Raw genomic sequence first — 17,123 nt, forward strand, 5'->3', positions numbered from 1 at the left:
AAATTTGTTATCTTCCAAGGTTAGCCAAGGAGAGAGCAGAGGCAGGCTCACTGTTGACATTGACGACCTTCCTGATGCAGATGAGTAGCTCAGGTCAATAGGTCTTTTCCTTCCAACCTCTATAGTGATGCAGTGAATCAGACTAATCAGATTATCCTGTGTGTGATTGTTGTGTTGACCAGTCAGTAAAATCGCATCGCTCCAGGAGGAGGAGGGATATAAGTCTTTTACTCTGCATTTTCAATCTAGATGTTTTATATGTCAGAGTTGGATCCTGTACCCTGAGAATAAAATCTTCTGCAAGGGACAGACAAGGTCATCTGTGTACATATTTTGGTTCCTACAAACCAATAAGTGGCTGTTTTGTAAAAGGTCTAAAAGACAAGAAAGACTCTATATCAATGTCCCACTGATTTTGGTTGTCCTCTGAGTTTTCCTTTTCTAATGAAACGCTGACATGTTTTAACTTAAATCTGTTGCTTCAACTCAGAATTAATGAAATCGTCCAGAACTTTGATTTATGACCCCATAGATAGAAAGCTAATGCCTTGCCCATCCCCCTTAGCAGTTCTTTGTGTTAAGTGATAATTAGCCACTGTTAACACATGGTTGACATGTTGTGTGGTAAACATCGTCGCAAAATGAGCAATAATGACATTAGCATTTAGCTCAGAGCCATGCTGTGCCTGAAACTGCATGTGCTCTAAAGTCAAAATTGAACGGAAGCTCTTTAAACGAACAGACAACATAAGTTCTTGTATGATGGTTGATGGTGGTTCCCAGTACTGCTGAGAGTACCAGTGTTTAAGGGTTAAGGACATTACCATGGGTAGTGATAAAGTACTGATAGTCTGTTTTTGAATGATATGTGTACTTTCGAGCAGAGCCCTCCAGGCACAGTTACAGCACCCGACTGTAATCTACCGTAAATCATTACTCACTCATGCACTAACACACATGTGTGAGCATGTGCACCCTCTCAGGCAGTGTGCCATAACTGCTTTAAGCTTGAAGTCAATAAATAGGAAAGAGTTATATTCACCATACTTCAGCCCTCAGTCTATGCTCAGTGAAAGCTGCAGATTTATATCACTGCTATGATTCAAGTTATGTGGATGACTGAGTACTGAGGAATCCAGAGAAGAGATAAGATTCACACTCCTAAAAGAAGATATATTTAATCTTGCCTCACCTGAAGAGATGTAAAAATTCATTTCAAGGACAATGAATCCATCTGTTTGTATCAAATGGAATATTTCCATGCACAATTCACTTATTATGTTAAATTTACTGGTGGGACCAGAATAACAGTGATAAGAATGAGTTTTCCCATATCTGCATTGCCAATATGCAATTCACATACTGTATGTGAATGGAAAGCGCAGAGATAAATAAATAATTCCTAAATGGTGCAATACTGCCCTCTGGTAGTGCTTAGCAAGTATAAAAGCACACTTAGACACACTGCCATTGTTGCATCAAACAAAATAATAAAACCAATGTTTATGTTCAATCTTTTTTAAAACTTATTAAACAACAAAATACCTTTAGCAATCAACACAACGCATTCTGCCAATCTTTTACAATACTTAACAGTCAACACACAGTCCATTCAGATCCAGTATTTATGCATCTCACACATAAAATTGTATTACATTCTGACATCATAAATATATTTTCCAATAAAATTCCAAATAAAGATCACATGTACAGCTTAAAACCGTCTTTGCAGAGGCAACGCCAGGTTGCGCAAAAGAGATTAACGTCACAGTGAAGCAGCTACTGCAGGTAGTGGTGATAATGGGGGCAGAAGAGTCAGAATTTTTGGAACATCTCGATCACAGCGATGGTTGTGCTCTGTCCGAAGATGAAGGCTCCGACTACGATTGTTATCACTCCCCAAACTGTTAAAGTGGCACTGTAATGAGAAATAAAATAAGTACATTCAAGAGAAAGATGAGTACGGAGTATGTTCAACAGCAACAACAACAATAAACTTAGATGGATCTTCTGCAAAACAGCAATTCATAATCAGTAATCAGTATTTGCTTTCTCTAGAAATCCTCCAGTTATGCGACAACAGCTCGAATACACTCTGTGAATGAAAGCTCAGGGGGGAAGGATGTGTTCTCAATGCCTTCACATGTTCAGTTGCATGTTTTCCTGTAAACAGCTGTCACATTTGAACGTGCTGTAAGATGACCAAGTGACTTTCTGGGTTACAACTGGAAATAATAAGAAATATATTTTGTTCATAATTAAAATTGCATTGTCTAGGTGTTGATTCAGACATGATGAACTTCTTTTAAGAACATGCTCACCTGACTCTTGGAGAGACGTTTTCAGTTTGCATTGTGAACACTAGACAAAGACCTGCAACACATATCAAAGCACCAATCTAACCGTAAATGAAACACTGAACAAAGCAGCTTTACTTCAAGTGAGTCCAATTTAAATATGAAATGATTAGTCAATCAGTTAAATGTCAGAAAAGATCGTAAGACATAAGACATGTTTATTGATCCCACGTATGGGAAATCAATGAATTGATGGAGAATTATTAATTTAAAAATGCTGCTGGTATAGGCTCCAGCACCCCCCGCGACCCTTCACAGGACAAGTGGTTACAGAAGGTGAATGAATGCTGCTGGTTGAGACAGTTCAAAATGCTGCACAAAGGAACAAAAAGCAAAGCAAATCATGCATAAATTAATTCAGTAATACTATCTTTGACCCATACTGTATCTCCTGATTCTCTTCTTCCTGTCATCAGCACCACAAGTGTCTAGACCTGGAGGTTTCCTGTATTAATCATGGCCTTACAATCTCCCCTTCAAATATGATGATGTTTCAAGTGAATTGACACTGATATTTAGGTTGACTTAGTTCATACCAGGAAAGATAAAGATGAAGAAGGCGCTGATTCCTCCAATGACGCTGATGACCTCTCCCATGTCAGGGACGAACATGGCAATGATAAGAGTGAAGCTGATCCAGACCACAGTTAGAACGACCCTGCAGCGGCTCTCAAACGAATGAGTGACGATTCCCCGGCGGCGCCTTTGAACTCGTAACATCAGGTTCAGGATGACAGATCTGTTCCACACACACCGACACAACAAGGTAGACACATAAAATCACACAATATAAAACTACTCCACTGTGGTGTCGCTGACCTGCCCAGAAGAAGGATGATAGGGTAAATGGTGATGATTGATATTCCAAAGAGTAGTCTGGAAATGATCATGACCACATCATTTCCTGGATATGACATCAAGATATCTGAGGCAACAGCTCGTCCAAACGTCATGAAGCCATACACACCTGGTGAAGAAGAGAGCAGTTGTGGCTAGCAGCTTTCAGGAGGAACATGGTGCACAGGGACTGATGTTTCAGAGGAGAACTCACCGGTTAGAGTGTAGATGAGCAAACAGAAAAACATGGATACCACCGAGATGATCACCCAGTGGGAGAGCTTCTGGTTCTCCATGCTGCTATAGATTGCTATACAGGCTTCATGGCACTGCACACAGACACAGACACACAGATTAATGAATAATTTGGTTATTTTCTATTTTTCCTGAGTTGGACCAGTTTTGAAATGCCTTTTCATGAGTATGTTGGACAGTGAGCTTCACCTAGTATACCTTAAATAAAGAGTACAAGTGAGCAGAGTGGAGGTTATCTGCAATGATTGGCTTTGACTATGCTGCATAAATTGGTTTTGCTGAAATTACCTAGTGTCATTTCTTCATTCATTCATTCATTCATCTTCTATACCTTTTTAGTCCTGTTAAGGGTCACGCGGGTCTGCTGGAGCCTATCCCAGCTGTCATCGGGCGAGAGGCAGGGGTACACCCTGGACAGGTCACCAGTCCATCGCAGGGCTAACACAGAGACAGACAACCATTCACACTCACACGCACACCTACGGCCAATTTAGAATCACCAATTAACCTAATGAGCATGTCTTTGGACGGTGGGAGGAAGCCGGAGTACCCGGAGAGAACCCACGCAGACACAGGGAGAACATGCAAACTCCACACAGAAAGGCCAGCCGGCCCATGGATTCCAACCGGTGACCTTCTCGCTGTGAGGCATCTCGCCACTGTGCCGCCCGTCATTTCTTCATTTTTACTAAAATTAGTACATTTAGAGATACAGAAATCACCACACCATCAATCATTGCACCTCTCTGTAAGCTAATGTATTAAGTTTTAGATTTGGAAATCATTAGCTCTGATGATATTGTTGGGCAAGCAAGCATCTGGATCTCTATGATACTCTATGGTAAGATGTCCAATTCTTTTGCAAAAAAGTAAGTACATCAAAAGTGTAAACACATTTTACATAATTTTGCATAATTGACCAAAAACAAATCAGTGGGATGTCATTTTTTTCACCTTATTGTTCATATTCACTAACTGAGGTACCCTTGGTTAACCTCTACTGTTTTCACCAGAGACGTATTTAAAAGCTTGAGGAAAATGTGGACTTTGAAAATGATCAGTGCCCATAAAAACTATTTTATTATTTTTATATTTCCTTTTTTATAGCAGTAGATAATAATTTGCACAATGCCCTAAATGTGCAACTTTTTAAATACTCAAAATTAAGATTAAAATATCAGTGATAGGAAATGTTGTTATAGAACATGACAATGAGGTAAAAATTCATTCTATCAGTGTAATTTCAATCTACTTGTTTCTGACTTCAGTGATAATATTTCATGTGGTGGGGCTCTGCTCTTTTATTATTAAGAGAACCATAACCCGACGGGAGCAAACTGACAAAAGCACTGTTGTAAAATCCCTTGAACTGGTAGTATGGTGTATTACCTACCTGGAAGCCAAAGCAAATTGTTGGTACGACACTGAACATCGATGCCCATGAACTCACACTGAAAGACACACACACATTTACTGATGCATATGATACAAAAAATATAAATACACACAAATCCATTTTAAAACCAAGTAACTGACCCTTGGCTGTGCTCTGGAGTTATTATGACCAGGTGGCTGTCCATCAGGTAGTATTTGACGATCACAGCCACACACAGATATGTAGCAGCGAGTGTCCCCAACACACTGACACGAAGAGAAACCGTTAACTCACATTTACAATCAGGGGCATGCCATTCAGACCATGAGCTTGTTCGTGTACCTTGTGTATTTCTGGATACCAATCTCTTTTGGGATGGACAGTGGTAGGATGATGACAAGGCACATGATGAAGAGGGCAAATCGCTGGTCGGTGTACCAGTGATATGGGATTTCTCCCTCACTGGACCCCGTCACTGTCTCATATAAAGAAATGCACACTGGAGAAGAAAAGAATCATTTACATGTATCATTATTCATAGCAAGACAAATGTTTTGATGTCTGTGGATGAGCATAAAGAATAATGTGCATTCCTGGGACTGTGTCTTAAGCTTCTTGTCCTTGAAGACGTCTCACTAACCGCTCCATCTGCCCTGTCCTCTGTGCAAAACTGTGCGTTTTTTTGTGTGCGTTTGTAAATCCAATCAAATGATCTGTTTAAAATTGGAACAGAGCAAAAACATTAAAGGGATTTGGAAGGTTTCAGATGGACATAACACACAGGGGAAAATGAAATGCTCCTAGTCACATGTTTAGCCTAATACTAGCTGGGATGAAAATTAAAGTGCGGATGATTTGTGGTTTTTGAAAGAGATTAGTTTTCTTTTTATATGGAAAATGGCTGCTAAATTGATCACTGACACAGTCTGTTACCTTGATAACATGAAAACATCTGTAGAAACCAGAGTGTGCTTGAACATCATGAATAAAATAACAAGGATGGTGATGAGAGCCTGGTGCAAGACCCAGTGAAGCAGATGTTTGTATTTTGTTAATTGTTTGTGTTCTATTCAGTGTACAGTATATCAATTTATGTGCGTGCATTAATAGACTATGCTAAAATGTATTATATTTGCCATTATTCTTCTTTGCTGGGCAAGAATACAGGGACATAAAGCATAAAGCATGTGTTCTGGGGGCCTCAAAAATAAGGCAGGCCACCACTTCTTCATACACATATTGTATGAACAGCTGTTAATCACTTTGCTATGAATTTTTATAAGTGCTTTTGACTTTGTATGGCTTAGTAATAATTGGTTAATTAATTTTGGAGGTTGCTAATCAAAGTTACCTATACATATACTTTTTAAATTTAAAAGAAAATAATAGAAAAATGTCCATGTGACTAGCGCTGAGCGAGTTGCAAAACGTTTCCCTGTCACCTAATCAAACACATACAGTACATGTTTAATCACAGTAGTGTTTAATAGTAAAAAGAAGAAAAAAAACAAGGTGATCACTGAATGTTTTCACTAAAAGTGTTTAAGTTCCCAAACACACAATCTAAACCGAGATGGATAAATGTTTTTTGGCACTGATGCAACTAACATCTGTATAAAATACAAAATCAGGACTATTGCTATTATTACTGATCCACCCACCACTGATATGTAACAGTCATAGGAAGAAAGAAAATCACCACTCAGATGTTGAAATGTTTTTCACAGACAGACGCATAAAAAACAGGAAGTCTGTAATTACAAGCGTTTGACTTACGTTTCTCCAGCTGGTCCTGCACCACCACCAGGAATGCAACACTTATCATGAACAAGTTGAAGCAGAAACAGACTTCGCAGAGTTGTCCCACGGCTTGTCCACACACTTCTCTCACCACATCCTGATACGTCTTCTGTCTGCTGACTGACGACGCGTAGCCGAGGATGACCAGGCCGCTGATGAGGAACACCAGAGATACCTGGAGGGGTGGGGACCAATTAAGTTTTCATATTTTAGCCCAAAAACAAAGAAAACAATTGATTATCAGAAATGTTGAGAATTATTATTATTTTTTATTTTTTTATCAACTTATTGTTTGGCTCACATTCTTTCTAAAGCTGTTTGCTGCTACAGCTTAACATACCAACACTACTGGAAAGCATGGAATATATGAAATGTCTGTAATAAAACTGTAACGAATGTAACGAAGTGAAATCTTTCCAATATGAACGAGCAAAACATGTGATTGAGACAATGTCACATGCTTTGACCCCTGACCTCGAGGAATGTTCTTGGAAAGCCTGTACATCCATTAGACACACACACACACACACACACACACACATTTTTGTAGCAGTCAGGTGCAGCAAAGATTTCAGGTCCTGGAAGCTTCATTAGAGCTCTCCTGTGAAAAATATGAGCCTCTTTCACACCGAGGGGAGACAAAGGGATGGTGAGTCCATAACGTGCATACAGTACAGTTTACGGACGGTCAACTGCAAACACATCCCATTTTCTGGCAGCTCAACAAAACTAACAAAATCATAGTTAAATGATGTTCCTTGGATTGTATTAAGCGGTCAACAGAGCATTTTCGGCAACCAACACAACCAACTCACCAGCTCTACGCTGATGGCAGTGGTCACTCCCCCTGCTTTCTGAAAGGCCCAGGGGAAGTTGAGCAGTCCAGCTCCCAGCGCAGACTTCAGCATGATGAACACTGCTCCAAACGAGCCGAGCCGCGGTGGATCAGCGTGAGACGCAGACCGAGCCAACAGGCTGATGCTCTCCCGGGCCAGTTCCTCCATGATCCTGAAGCTCACAGACTCAAACCACACTGGGGCAAGAAGCTAACGACTAACTTACTCTCCACTTACTCAGTTTGTCTCGCCCTGTATCTTCAGAAGGACTAAACCTGGCGAGTTGTGAACCTTGCCAATATATAGACCCGCACACGAGCACACACACGACTAACGTGGTCTAATTGGACTTTTTGACTATTAAGCATTTCACTCTGAGGTGATAAATTTGACACTAAAGTGAGTGTGTTTGCCTCTGTCTGCTATCCTCCTGTTCCCTATGGCTGTCTCAGATGTAGATGCACTGCTGCTGAACATCTAGCAGATAGAAGATGTTTAAACTACCACAATTCCTATAATCAAACATTTTTTGAAAACAATCAGGATGGATGAGAAAATAAAAGGGGCAAATGTGCAAACAGCATGGCCGCAATAATAAAGGGGCTCTAGTGAGGGCCATGAATATTCACGTAGGCTCTTTTAGTTTTTCTTTGTTCGAGATCACAGGTTTGCTATGTGTTAATATTATTTCACATTCATTTGCACAAAGCCTAAATAAAAGAGAATTGTAAAACCAGATTTTGACCTTTTCAATGGAAAGTATTCACTGAGACGTTTCTGACCCATTGCAGTTTGCAGGAATGTGTTGAAAAACACAGCTTACATTATATGACAAAGCCCATTAGTGCAAGCCCTGACAGAACTCACAAAAAAACTGCCTTTACATGATGTCGATGAGAACAATCTGTGTGATTAGCAGCCTTATCAGAACTACTCACACTGGCAGATAATTGATATTGCTTACAAATGCGTTTGCTATTTTCAGATAATCTTACCAGGAAGCTCATTGATAGCGTCCTTAGGGGCTGACTTGATTTATGAGCCAGACTCGAGTGGGAATTTGGGGAAATACAATTATTGACACCTGCATGTTGGCTTAATTTTCCAGACCCTGAGGTTGCCGCTTGAACCGTTGTTATTGGACATAGGTTAACACAGACACCAAACAACTTTGGAAAAATTTCGAGAGAGGTTGAATAAGACATAAGACATAAGACATAAGACTTTTATTTAATCCCACGAATCCTACACTTATTAAAAACTGGAAGGATAGTGGGGAACCATCGTCTTCAAGGAAGAAATGTGGTCGTAAAAAATCCTGATTGATCAGCGATCTCTTAAAAGCTTGGTGAAATCAAATCGAAGAAAAACAACATTAGAACTCAGGGCTATATTTAATAGTGTAGCAATGGAAGAAGGTCATGTGGTCTGATGAGTCCAGATTTACCCTGTTCCAGAGTGATGGGGGCATCAGGGTAAGAAGAGAGGCAGATGAAGTGATGCACCCATCATACCTAGTGGCTATACAAGCCTGTGGGGGCAGTGCTATGATCTGGGGTTGCTACAGTTGCTCAGGTCTAGGTTCAGCAACATTATGTGTCCAAAGAATGAGGTCAGCTGACTACCTGAATATACTGAATGACCAGGTTATTCCATCAATGGATTTCTTCTTTCCTGATGGCTCGGGCATATTCCAAGATGACAATGACAGGATTCATGGGGCTCAAATTGCAAAAGAGTGGTTCAGGGAGCATTAGACATCATCTTCACACATGGATTGACCCCCACAGAGTCCAGACCTTAACCCCACTGAGAATCTTTGGGATGTGCTGGAGAAGGCTTTGTGCAGTGGTCAGACTCTCCCATCATCAAAATGAATGCAACACTAGATGGAAATAAATCTTGTGACAGCTTATCAAAACAATGCGACAGCGAATGCATGCAGTTATCAAAGCTAATGGCGGTCCAACGAAATATTAGAGTATGTCAACAGTATGATTGACTCAGAGTATTGTTTATTCCTCATTCTATTTAATTCATATCTATTTAATGTATTTACATAATTGTACATGAGCATGAGGAGATGGTGTGCAGTACAGCTTACATGGCTGAAGCATTTATGTTCTGGTACAATAAAAGCCTGGCCATATGGATTGAACAGAACAATCTACTATGCATGGAATTTATAATCCCTGCCATGTTTTATTGTACACGCCATCTGCCAAGAGCAGAGAGCCTTGCTCAAAAGCCGTGCTCAAAATCTCATCCATGCTATTCTATATGTCAATGAAAAAAAACAAACTCTTGTTGTGTCTTCAGATTTTAATATTCAAATGTTAAAATTTTAAAATACAACTAACTCTTTTTTCAAAAAGTGAGGGCTCCAGGTCTTATTAAGAGTCTGTGATGATGTTTTAGATTTTTTTCCAGTGAAATGCAGCACATGTGACTGCAAATTTGTTTAATTTGTATTGATGAAAACAAAATGATTCAGATAATGATAATTATTTATTCATCTTCATTATTTACTTACCGAGTCTCAATTTATCAGAAAAACACTTTCTCTTCTGCCTGTTTTGGACTTTTACACGAGCAGCACTCTTTCTCATGTTTTCAAAATCAACATGTAAAAATGAACCCATGTCAGTTTCATTGCAACATTTCTGAGTACTGTCCTGTCAGGCACAACAGCTTTGCATCTCGGTCCATGGTGACCTGCCATGTTTTGTGCAGGCCGACTGCCCTAATAAATGTCGGTCATCATTTCCAAATCAGAGCTATAATCTGGCTTTTATAGGAAGGCAAGGCCAGATAGTTTTTCCATGTAGTCTCATGGATTTTAAATAAAAACTCAAATCGCCGTCATCCTGAAAAACACAACTGGGATCAGCTGTATACATGTAAAACTATGAAAGAGAACTTTAGGTGACAAGGTAACAGATCAGTGTAACAGATGAATCTTTAAGCAGAAGGAAGATATAACGCAAGAAATCCATGTGACATTTTAGTGACCGCTGCAAGAAATTCAGCATGCTGCATTAATGAAGTTTCCACCTCTGACCCGCTGTTGTCACACATGCTCACATCACGTTTCAGTCTGACTACATGACAGTGCTGACATGGCAACACGTCGCACAACCGGCCATCCTCCTTTTTAAGCATTTCTCCTGCATGCTCTAAGACTGTTTTCAAGGGTTTTGAGGTGCAACCTGCTACACTGGGGATGAATAAAAACAGATGAGATTAATCTACTCATGATTCTGCTGTTATGAAACAGCTTAAGAGTATTAAGATTACACACACACACAAATCTGTCACAAAAACACATGATTTCAAGAAAAGTAACAGTGGCAGTGACGCAGAATAACGCTGCATTGCATATGTCAAGATATCTTTTATTTAAACCATGAGGTGGGCCAAAAATCGGAAACAAAGTGGCACTCTGAAACTCTGAAAAAACATAGAATAGTGCAGAATTACAAAACAATACACACTGGTAATGAGAAAACCAGTGAATATAAAAGCAGTGTCATGACAGACTTAGTTTAGTTGTACAACATTAAAACAAATTACAGCAACTTCTCATTTACAAGGATGAAACTTGGGTAATACTTGGGACAATTCCTCTTTCTGCTATTTTTCATAATTCTATACTTCTGGCAAATATTTATTTTGTTCTTCATTGAGATGTGTGTGCTCTTGGTTGTGTCTACCTCATGATCAGTGGACAGATCAAACTGAAAAGACTGATAAATCTGGCAACACACCAGAGTCCTCCTACACATAAATCTAATTTTCTGCTGTTAAACCAGTCAAACAGGGTGACTGCTCTGAAACACTGTTCTGCACTCAGTGATAATACTCTCCTCTGGATCACACCTGATTGGATCACAAGCAGATCTGAACACCTGGCATTGCAACATCCCTTAAAATCCCCTTTGTTATAAAATCAACCGTCATTACTGATGCCCTGCAGGAGTGGTAAAATAAAACAGTGTTTTCAACAAATATTTGCTTTTAACTGAGGTCTTTTATTCAGCTAAGAGACCTCGGTGAGTGAGGTGTTTTGTTCCCTTTCTTTGACTGTTTGTCACTTTAGCCTAGACATTATAATAATATGTGAACTTAATCACAACCAATTGCAGTTGTTGCACAACCCATTGAAGTGACAGTTGAACAGCTAACATTAAGTTTGATCTAAATTCTCATGTCTCAATTGCACCAGCTTCTTTGTCATCTTCTTTCTGAGAGCAAGGCTTACAAGAATCTGAAGATGTAAGTATTAAATTAATGTCGCCATGTCCATGAGCCAAACATTTCATACTGATCCAGAAACAGAAGTCCTTATTTTAGGATCAATATATGATCATGGTGAGCTTGACCTGTACAGAGTGTTTACCCTCATGTGTTTGGATAGTAGGGGAAGCAGGACTCTGACCAGTTGTCTTCACTCTCATTAAAGGACTCTTGTGGGTTAACTAACTCCTGAGCAGAAACAGCAGCATGCTGCATACAGGGAACAACAGTGTGATGAGGGTAGGGCTGTGCTGGTCTGTTTGCCCTTTCAGTGTCTCCTGGTTCGTCTGGTCAGAGGTGGGAGGGCTCTGGGCCGCAGGCACAGAGATGGGTGGGAGAGTTGTGCGGCTGGCACACATGTCGTAGAGATTTCCAGAAAACTGCGCCTTCCTGGACTCTTGTCTTAGAGACTCCCAGACTGCTGCTGCTTCTCCGGGACAGCCGGCCAGAGCTGAGTTGGCACAAACATGGAACGCATTCCAGGACCTTAAAGAAACAAGGACAGGACGAGATGTCAGTGTCAAAAGTATCGACTGCAGCACAGTGTGTAGACAGTAACCCACAGTTATACAGCTATGAAGCTGTAAATTGTTCTCCTGAATACCAGTGGTTTAAGTTTTCCTGCTGCTGCAGTGTTGTGCATGTGTAATGCATGACCCTGTGTAGTAGAAAGTGTGACAGAGCACCAATCTGATTACATCTAACAGAAAGACTTAAGAGAGGGCAGTGAAAACAATGTGTTCAAGCCAGTTTATCTTTTTAATCCTTGTTTGGCAACACTTGTGGTGACTGGTGATAATACAATTTTATAGGAACGTGTCCCAGAGTAAACATGCCACAGCCACAACCAAAGCAGAGCACCATTCATTGCATCATGCAGTTTTCTCAGAAAACAGCTTCATGCATCTGGAAATGATGTTGATGTTGATAGTTCACACGTTCACCGGCTTTGTCGGTTCATGCTACGATTCACCAATTAGCACTAAAGACAAAGTACTGCTGAGTCTGATAGGAATGAGATTAGTTTTACAGGCATTAAGTCATTATCTTTATTAATGGACATGTCTGTATCTTTTTTCATTGTATCAAATAAGTTTATAGAAATCCAACTAACATCTGTCAATACATTTCTCTAAAAGCCAAAAATCAGTCTCATGTGAGATTCACCATCAGGGGATTATGGTTGTCTCTACATAATTTCATGTCATTTCATCCAACAGTTGAAATATTTCAGTATGAACCAAAGTGGTGGGCCTACTGACCAATTGTCTTTAGATCAACATCTCAAGGGAAAAACTGATAAGAGTAATTTTGAGGATTTCATAGTGTGAAACAACTTCTATCGAGGCGTGACTGAACATCCACCACAGTAACAAGCAGGTACACACTCACCTGCAGATTGCATCGATGTCCTGTGTACTCTGGTCTTTTTGCGTTTCCACCAAACTATCCCCAAGTGTGAGTAGACACTGAGCAAAACTCTTGTAGATGGAACCACATGAAATAGGGATGGCAGCTCCGAAACACACAGGGACCAAACCTGGTGGAGAGGAAGAGACAAGAGACAAATATGTTTTGACACAAACAGATCAGTATGTTTATAGAGAGTAAAGCAGAGGAATAAAAAAGTAAATACCAACAAATAATTACAGAAATATGTTGTGTTGAATATATCTGGAGGGATTATAAATCCTCAAAGCCAAACATTTGAGTGTATCAATCAGCTCCAACACAGCACGACCCCCTGACACTATTTTGCCTTTTCTCTGAAATGTTCTTGAAAAGCTGATGCACAAAGTTTGAAAGGTTTGGCGAAAGTAGATTTATAGATTAACTCTGAGAACGCCTCCAGTTTGTTGTTGTCCTTGGATGCCTCCCCTTGTCAGCACCTGATATAACCCTGACTTCTAGCCTCAGTTTGGTTTTTGATCCAGTATCCTTATTTGCTCCCCTCTAAATGTTGAAGGTGTGAAGCATACTATTTTAAAATCTGCATTTATGAAATGATAATAATAACCTTTGTAGTGTTTTAAAATCTAAATGCAATGTGCTTTACATGAGTAACAAAACAAGCAGATCATCAACACAGAACACCAGCAATGAGCATTAAAAGCACATCGATTAAAGTGATATCTAAAAAGGCACTCTGATAAGAGTATGTTTTAAGAAGAGATTCAGAAGACGTTCTGAAACTAAACTAAATGCTGAAACTACACCTAATCAGAAAACCTGATGATGATGGGCAACCTCAGCAGCTACACCTGCAGCTAAATTCACCAACTTCTGCAAATAAGCCAAGGATCACCTCTGAACTTGGGCTACACCTGAAACCACCTCAACTGCAGCAACACCTGCAACTAATGACAACTTCTGCAACTGAACCAACTACAGCTTCTACACCAACCATAACATCTACTGCAACTCCTTCAATCTAATACACCAACTTCTTCAACAAAACCAAACAGCAAAACCTCAGGGCAACCTGTGCAAGTTAGCAACTGTTGAAACTATAGCGATACTTGCAATTATGATTTTGTTTATTTTGGAGCTATGTTTTTATCTCATCTGAAACAAATAAATAACTGATTTCACATGCAAATGCACAGTGTACGTCAACCTCTATGCACACACACATACACACGAGAGAGTGAGAGAGACACAGCGCATGAAGGGAGCATTTCATTAGGGTAAGTGCATCTGTAAAACCACTTCAGTTTCAGAATAAGCTGAATCGAGCATATACTCTACTTTTCACCTTCTCTAACAAAACTAAAGTTTCACTGATCAACCAACATGAGTTTTTACTTGAATCCAATTTGAAGAAAAAACATATGTGCAGATACCCCAGGAAAAACGGAACATGCAAGAGCATTAAACATTACTTTCTGAGGACCTAAATTAACTCCAACACATGCAACACGCCCCCAAAGTGCAAGTGGAGAGCAAAGAAATATCCTTACTGAGGCAGAGAGCGATGGACAGCAGCACGGTCGCAGCGCCTGGATGGGACTTCATTGTTCAGCCCAGCAGAGTCCCGTGGAGCTGAGTGCCACCACTGAACAAGCTCCCACTGGCTATAGATATGAAGAATGTAAAGTTGCTGCTTTAAAATGGGATGTTTCCTGCCATCCGTTGGGAATTCATCAGATTGCAAAAGTACAGCAATGCACACAGGCACAACCCAGCTGGATTAACAGTGAAAGGGGCCGATGCATCACAGAGAGTAAGAGGATGTTGTGTACGTGTGTGTGTGTGATTGTGTGCGCGTGTGTGTGAGCACTGGGGAGGCGAGCCGTAGAGAGCTTGGAGGCAGCAGACCAATGACTGCATCACAACATAGCTCACTGGATTAGAGAGTTCTCATTTCCGGTCTTTGGTATTTAGAACATTTATTTGAGACACAAATAAAAATCATATAATGGTGAATGTACTCTAAGCACACTTGTTACAACCCTGCCTGGAGCCCAAGCTTATCATTACTACTGAACACTGAGTTTCTAACATGATAGTGGAAGGAAACATGAAACAAGTGTGAGGATTTCATTTTATCTGGACAGATGGATGACGTCCCAGTGAGGATAAGAGACCCCAGCTCACCTGGGAGCAGAGCAGTTTCTGAGAATAGCAGCAGCCCTGTGAGAATTCCTGTGCAGCTATGTGGGTCACTGGGGGCCGGTGAAGAGTGCTGTGATGTGTTAAACAGTTTAAAATAGGTGATTGTAAACCATCCACCTTATTCCCAGCCCTTCTATCTTGAGCGTCTATTTTACGCTCCCCTCCTCTCCCTCTCCATCTCCCTCTCCCTCTCCAAATCCCCTGCTACGCCCCCCAGATGGCTCACGCTCCGTGCATTAGTATAAGTCCTGGTTCACATCTGTATACTGACACAGGAGGAATGGTAACCCATTGTTAATCTGCAGCTTAAAACAACCATTATCTGTAGAATAATCTGTTTGTGTCTGAGGCCACTGCCCAGAATCAATACATCATGGAAGCTACTTTGGCAATTCCAAATGTGAGTCTTCCTGAAAACATCTGTATTAGCTCAACATGCCTGATGACTTTTTTTTTTGCATTGTCACATTGTAGATGCTCAACAGAGATCAAGCTAGATGTGGGGTGGGGCTTCTGTTGTTTTTTTTCCACAAATTTTCCGGGCTTTCAGGATTTCTATTTTTCCCAGTTAAAGATAAATTGTTATTGCATTATGTGAACTGAGGTCCAAGGACAGATGTTTTAATATACTTTATACTGTGTACAAAGCCTTGAGGAAGTGCTATATACAGTAAAAAAAAATAATGTTTTCTTGGGTCCAAGTCATAGATACTCTATTTTCTTCTTCTTTTTCCATAGTTTGGACATTTTGTTCAAATTAAGATTAATTTTAGTCACAGTACACAATTTTTTAAAGTGTAAACCAAAGCACACCCTCCACTCGTTGACTAAAAGCTCTTTATGCCTGCTCACTCGGTTTCACTGCACAAGCAGTTCAAAGTCAAAACTGACTCATTAACAGTTACAGTGCTCTTCTGATCTCTTCACACCTTTCCTTCGTTAAGACTTCCTGTTCGTTGTGTGATGATTCTTCTGACATTTCCCCGGATGGCAGCACAGTCTCTTTGCGCCTCTTTGCTGGACAATCACTTTTATGAGTACAGAATTGGATTATTTGTCACATTGTCCACTAAAACGTATTGGCATTATTCTTGAAAAGCGGTTGTAAGGTGTCTGTAGCTTGCCCTGTTATGAAAAACAAGGCATCATTCAACTTTTTAAAGAATGATTAATTTATCTGCACTACCATTTGCCTCATCTTTCTGTTTCACTCTCAAATCTGACATTTAATCAGGGGTAGGACAGGCAAACCAAACTACAACCATATTGTTTGTGGCCGAATGGAGAGAATGACAAGGCCCCCCTGATGGCCACCTTTTGCACCTTTTGCTCGCATCCTAAAAATAGTCTTCTAGATGGAAACTATGACCGTGGCTATTCATGTAATATTATGAAAATGAACAACACAAAAAACAAGTACCGTGACTGAGAGCCTGAAGATTTTGACTACTGACAAACACTATAGTAGGATTGTTCCAAACTGTCTTCTGGCACAGTTTTTGATATTAACTCAGCAGACTCACTCTCTAAGGTTCATGAATGACCCTTCCTGATCAAGAGTCATACACAGAGTGCTCCAGTCACATGAACACCCACTTTAAGCTGTAGATGAGCAGACAGTTCCTTTTTCAGTCTTTTGTAAGTTTGACTATCAATACAATATGTTTCATTTTGATTTTCCCACACATCTGCACATATATTTGTTATTATTTCCCGTCTATATAGTGTACATGATTGGTTCCCAGTGCCGGA

The 17,123-nt window shown here is 40.2% G+C and overlaps 2 protein-coding genes across 2 annotated transcripts; both read right to left on the bottom strand.

Moving 5' to 3' along the window:
- Nucleotides 1-270: 270 nt before the first annotated feature.
- Nucleotides 271-8,040, bottom strand: slc38a8b (solute carrier family 38 member 8b). Its single transcript, XM_084575078.1, has 10 exons — nucleotides 7,440-8,040; nucleotides 6,601-6,799; nucleotides 5,167-5,323; nucleotides 4,986-5,090; nucleotides 4,843-4,900; nucleotides 3,409-3,523; nucleotides 3,177-3,324; nucleotides 2,894-3,096; nucleotides 2,322-2,373; nucleotides 271-1,918 (listed from the first exon to the last, which is right to left on the bottom strand). The coding sequence occupies exons 1-10, from the start codon at nucleotides 7,626-7,628 to the stop codon at nucleotides 1,816-1,818; spliced, it is 1,329 nt and encodes a 442-aa protein (XP_084431204.1). The 5' UTR covers nucleotides 7,629-8,040; the 3' UTR covers nucleotides 271-1,815.
- Nucleotides 8,041-11,846: 3,806 nt separating this feature from the next.
- Nucleotides 11,847-14,771, bottom strand: nrn1lb (neuritin 1-like b; the record flags this gene model as incomplete). The annotated part of the gene is made up of 3 exons (XM_084574979.1): nucleotides 11,847-12,242; nucleotides 13,149-13,296; nucleotides 14,717-14,771. The coding sequence occupies 3 exons, from the start codon at nucleotides 14,769-14,771 to the stop codon at nucleotides 11,939-11,941; spliced, it is 507 nt and encodes a 168-aa protein (XP_084431105.1). The 3' UTR covers nucleotides 11,847-11,938.
- Between the last annotated feature and the right edge of the window lie 2,352 nt (nucleotides 14,772-17,123).

The sequence above is a fragment of the Chelon labrosus genome (genome assembly GCF_963514085.1).
Source record: "Chelon labrosus genome assembly, chromosome: 3".
Classification (NCBI taxonomy): domain Eukaryota; kingdom Metazoa; phylum Chordata; class Actinopteri; order Mugiliformes; family Mugilidae; genus Chelon; species Chelon labrosus.

Excerpts from the sequence above, each read along its gene's own strand:
- slc38a8b (XM_084575078.1), bottom strand. The coding sequence starts at position 7,628 with ATGGAGGAACTGGCCCGGGAGAGCATCAGCCTGTTGGCTCGGTCTGCG. Across the intron at positions 3,524-4,842 it reads CAATTTGCTTTGGCTTCCAG|TGCCATGAAGCCTGTATAGC; the intron begins GTAGGTAATACA and ends GTCTGTGTGCAG. Across the intron at positions 3,325-3,408 it reads GCTCATCTACACTCTAACCG|GTGTGTATGGCTTCATGACG; the intron begins GTGAGTTCTCCT and ends CTTCTTCACCAG.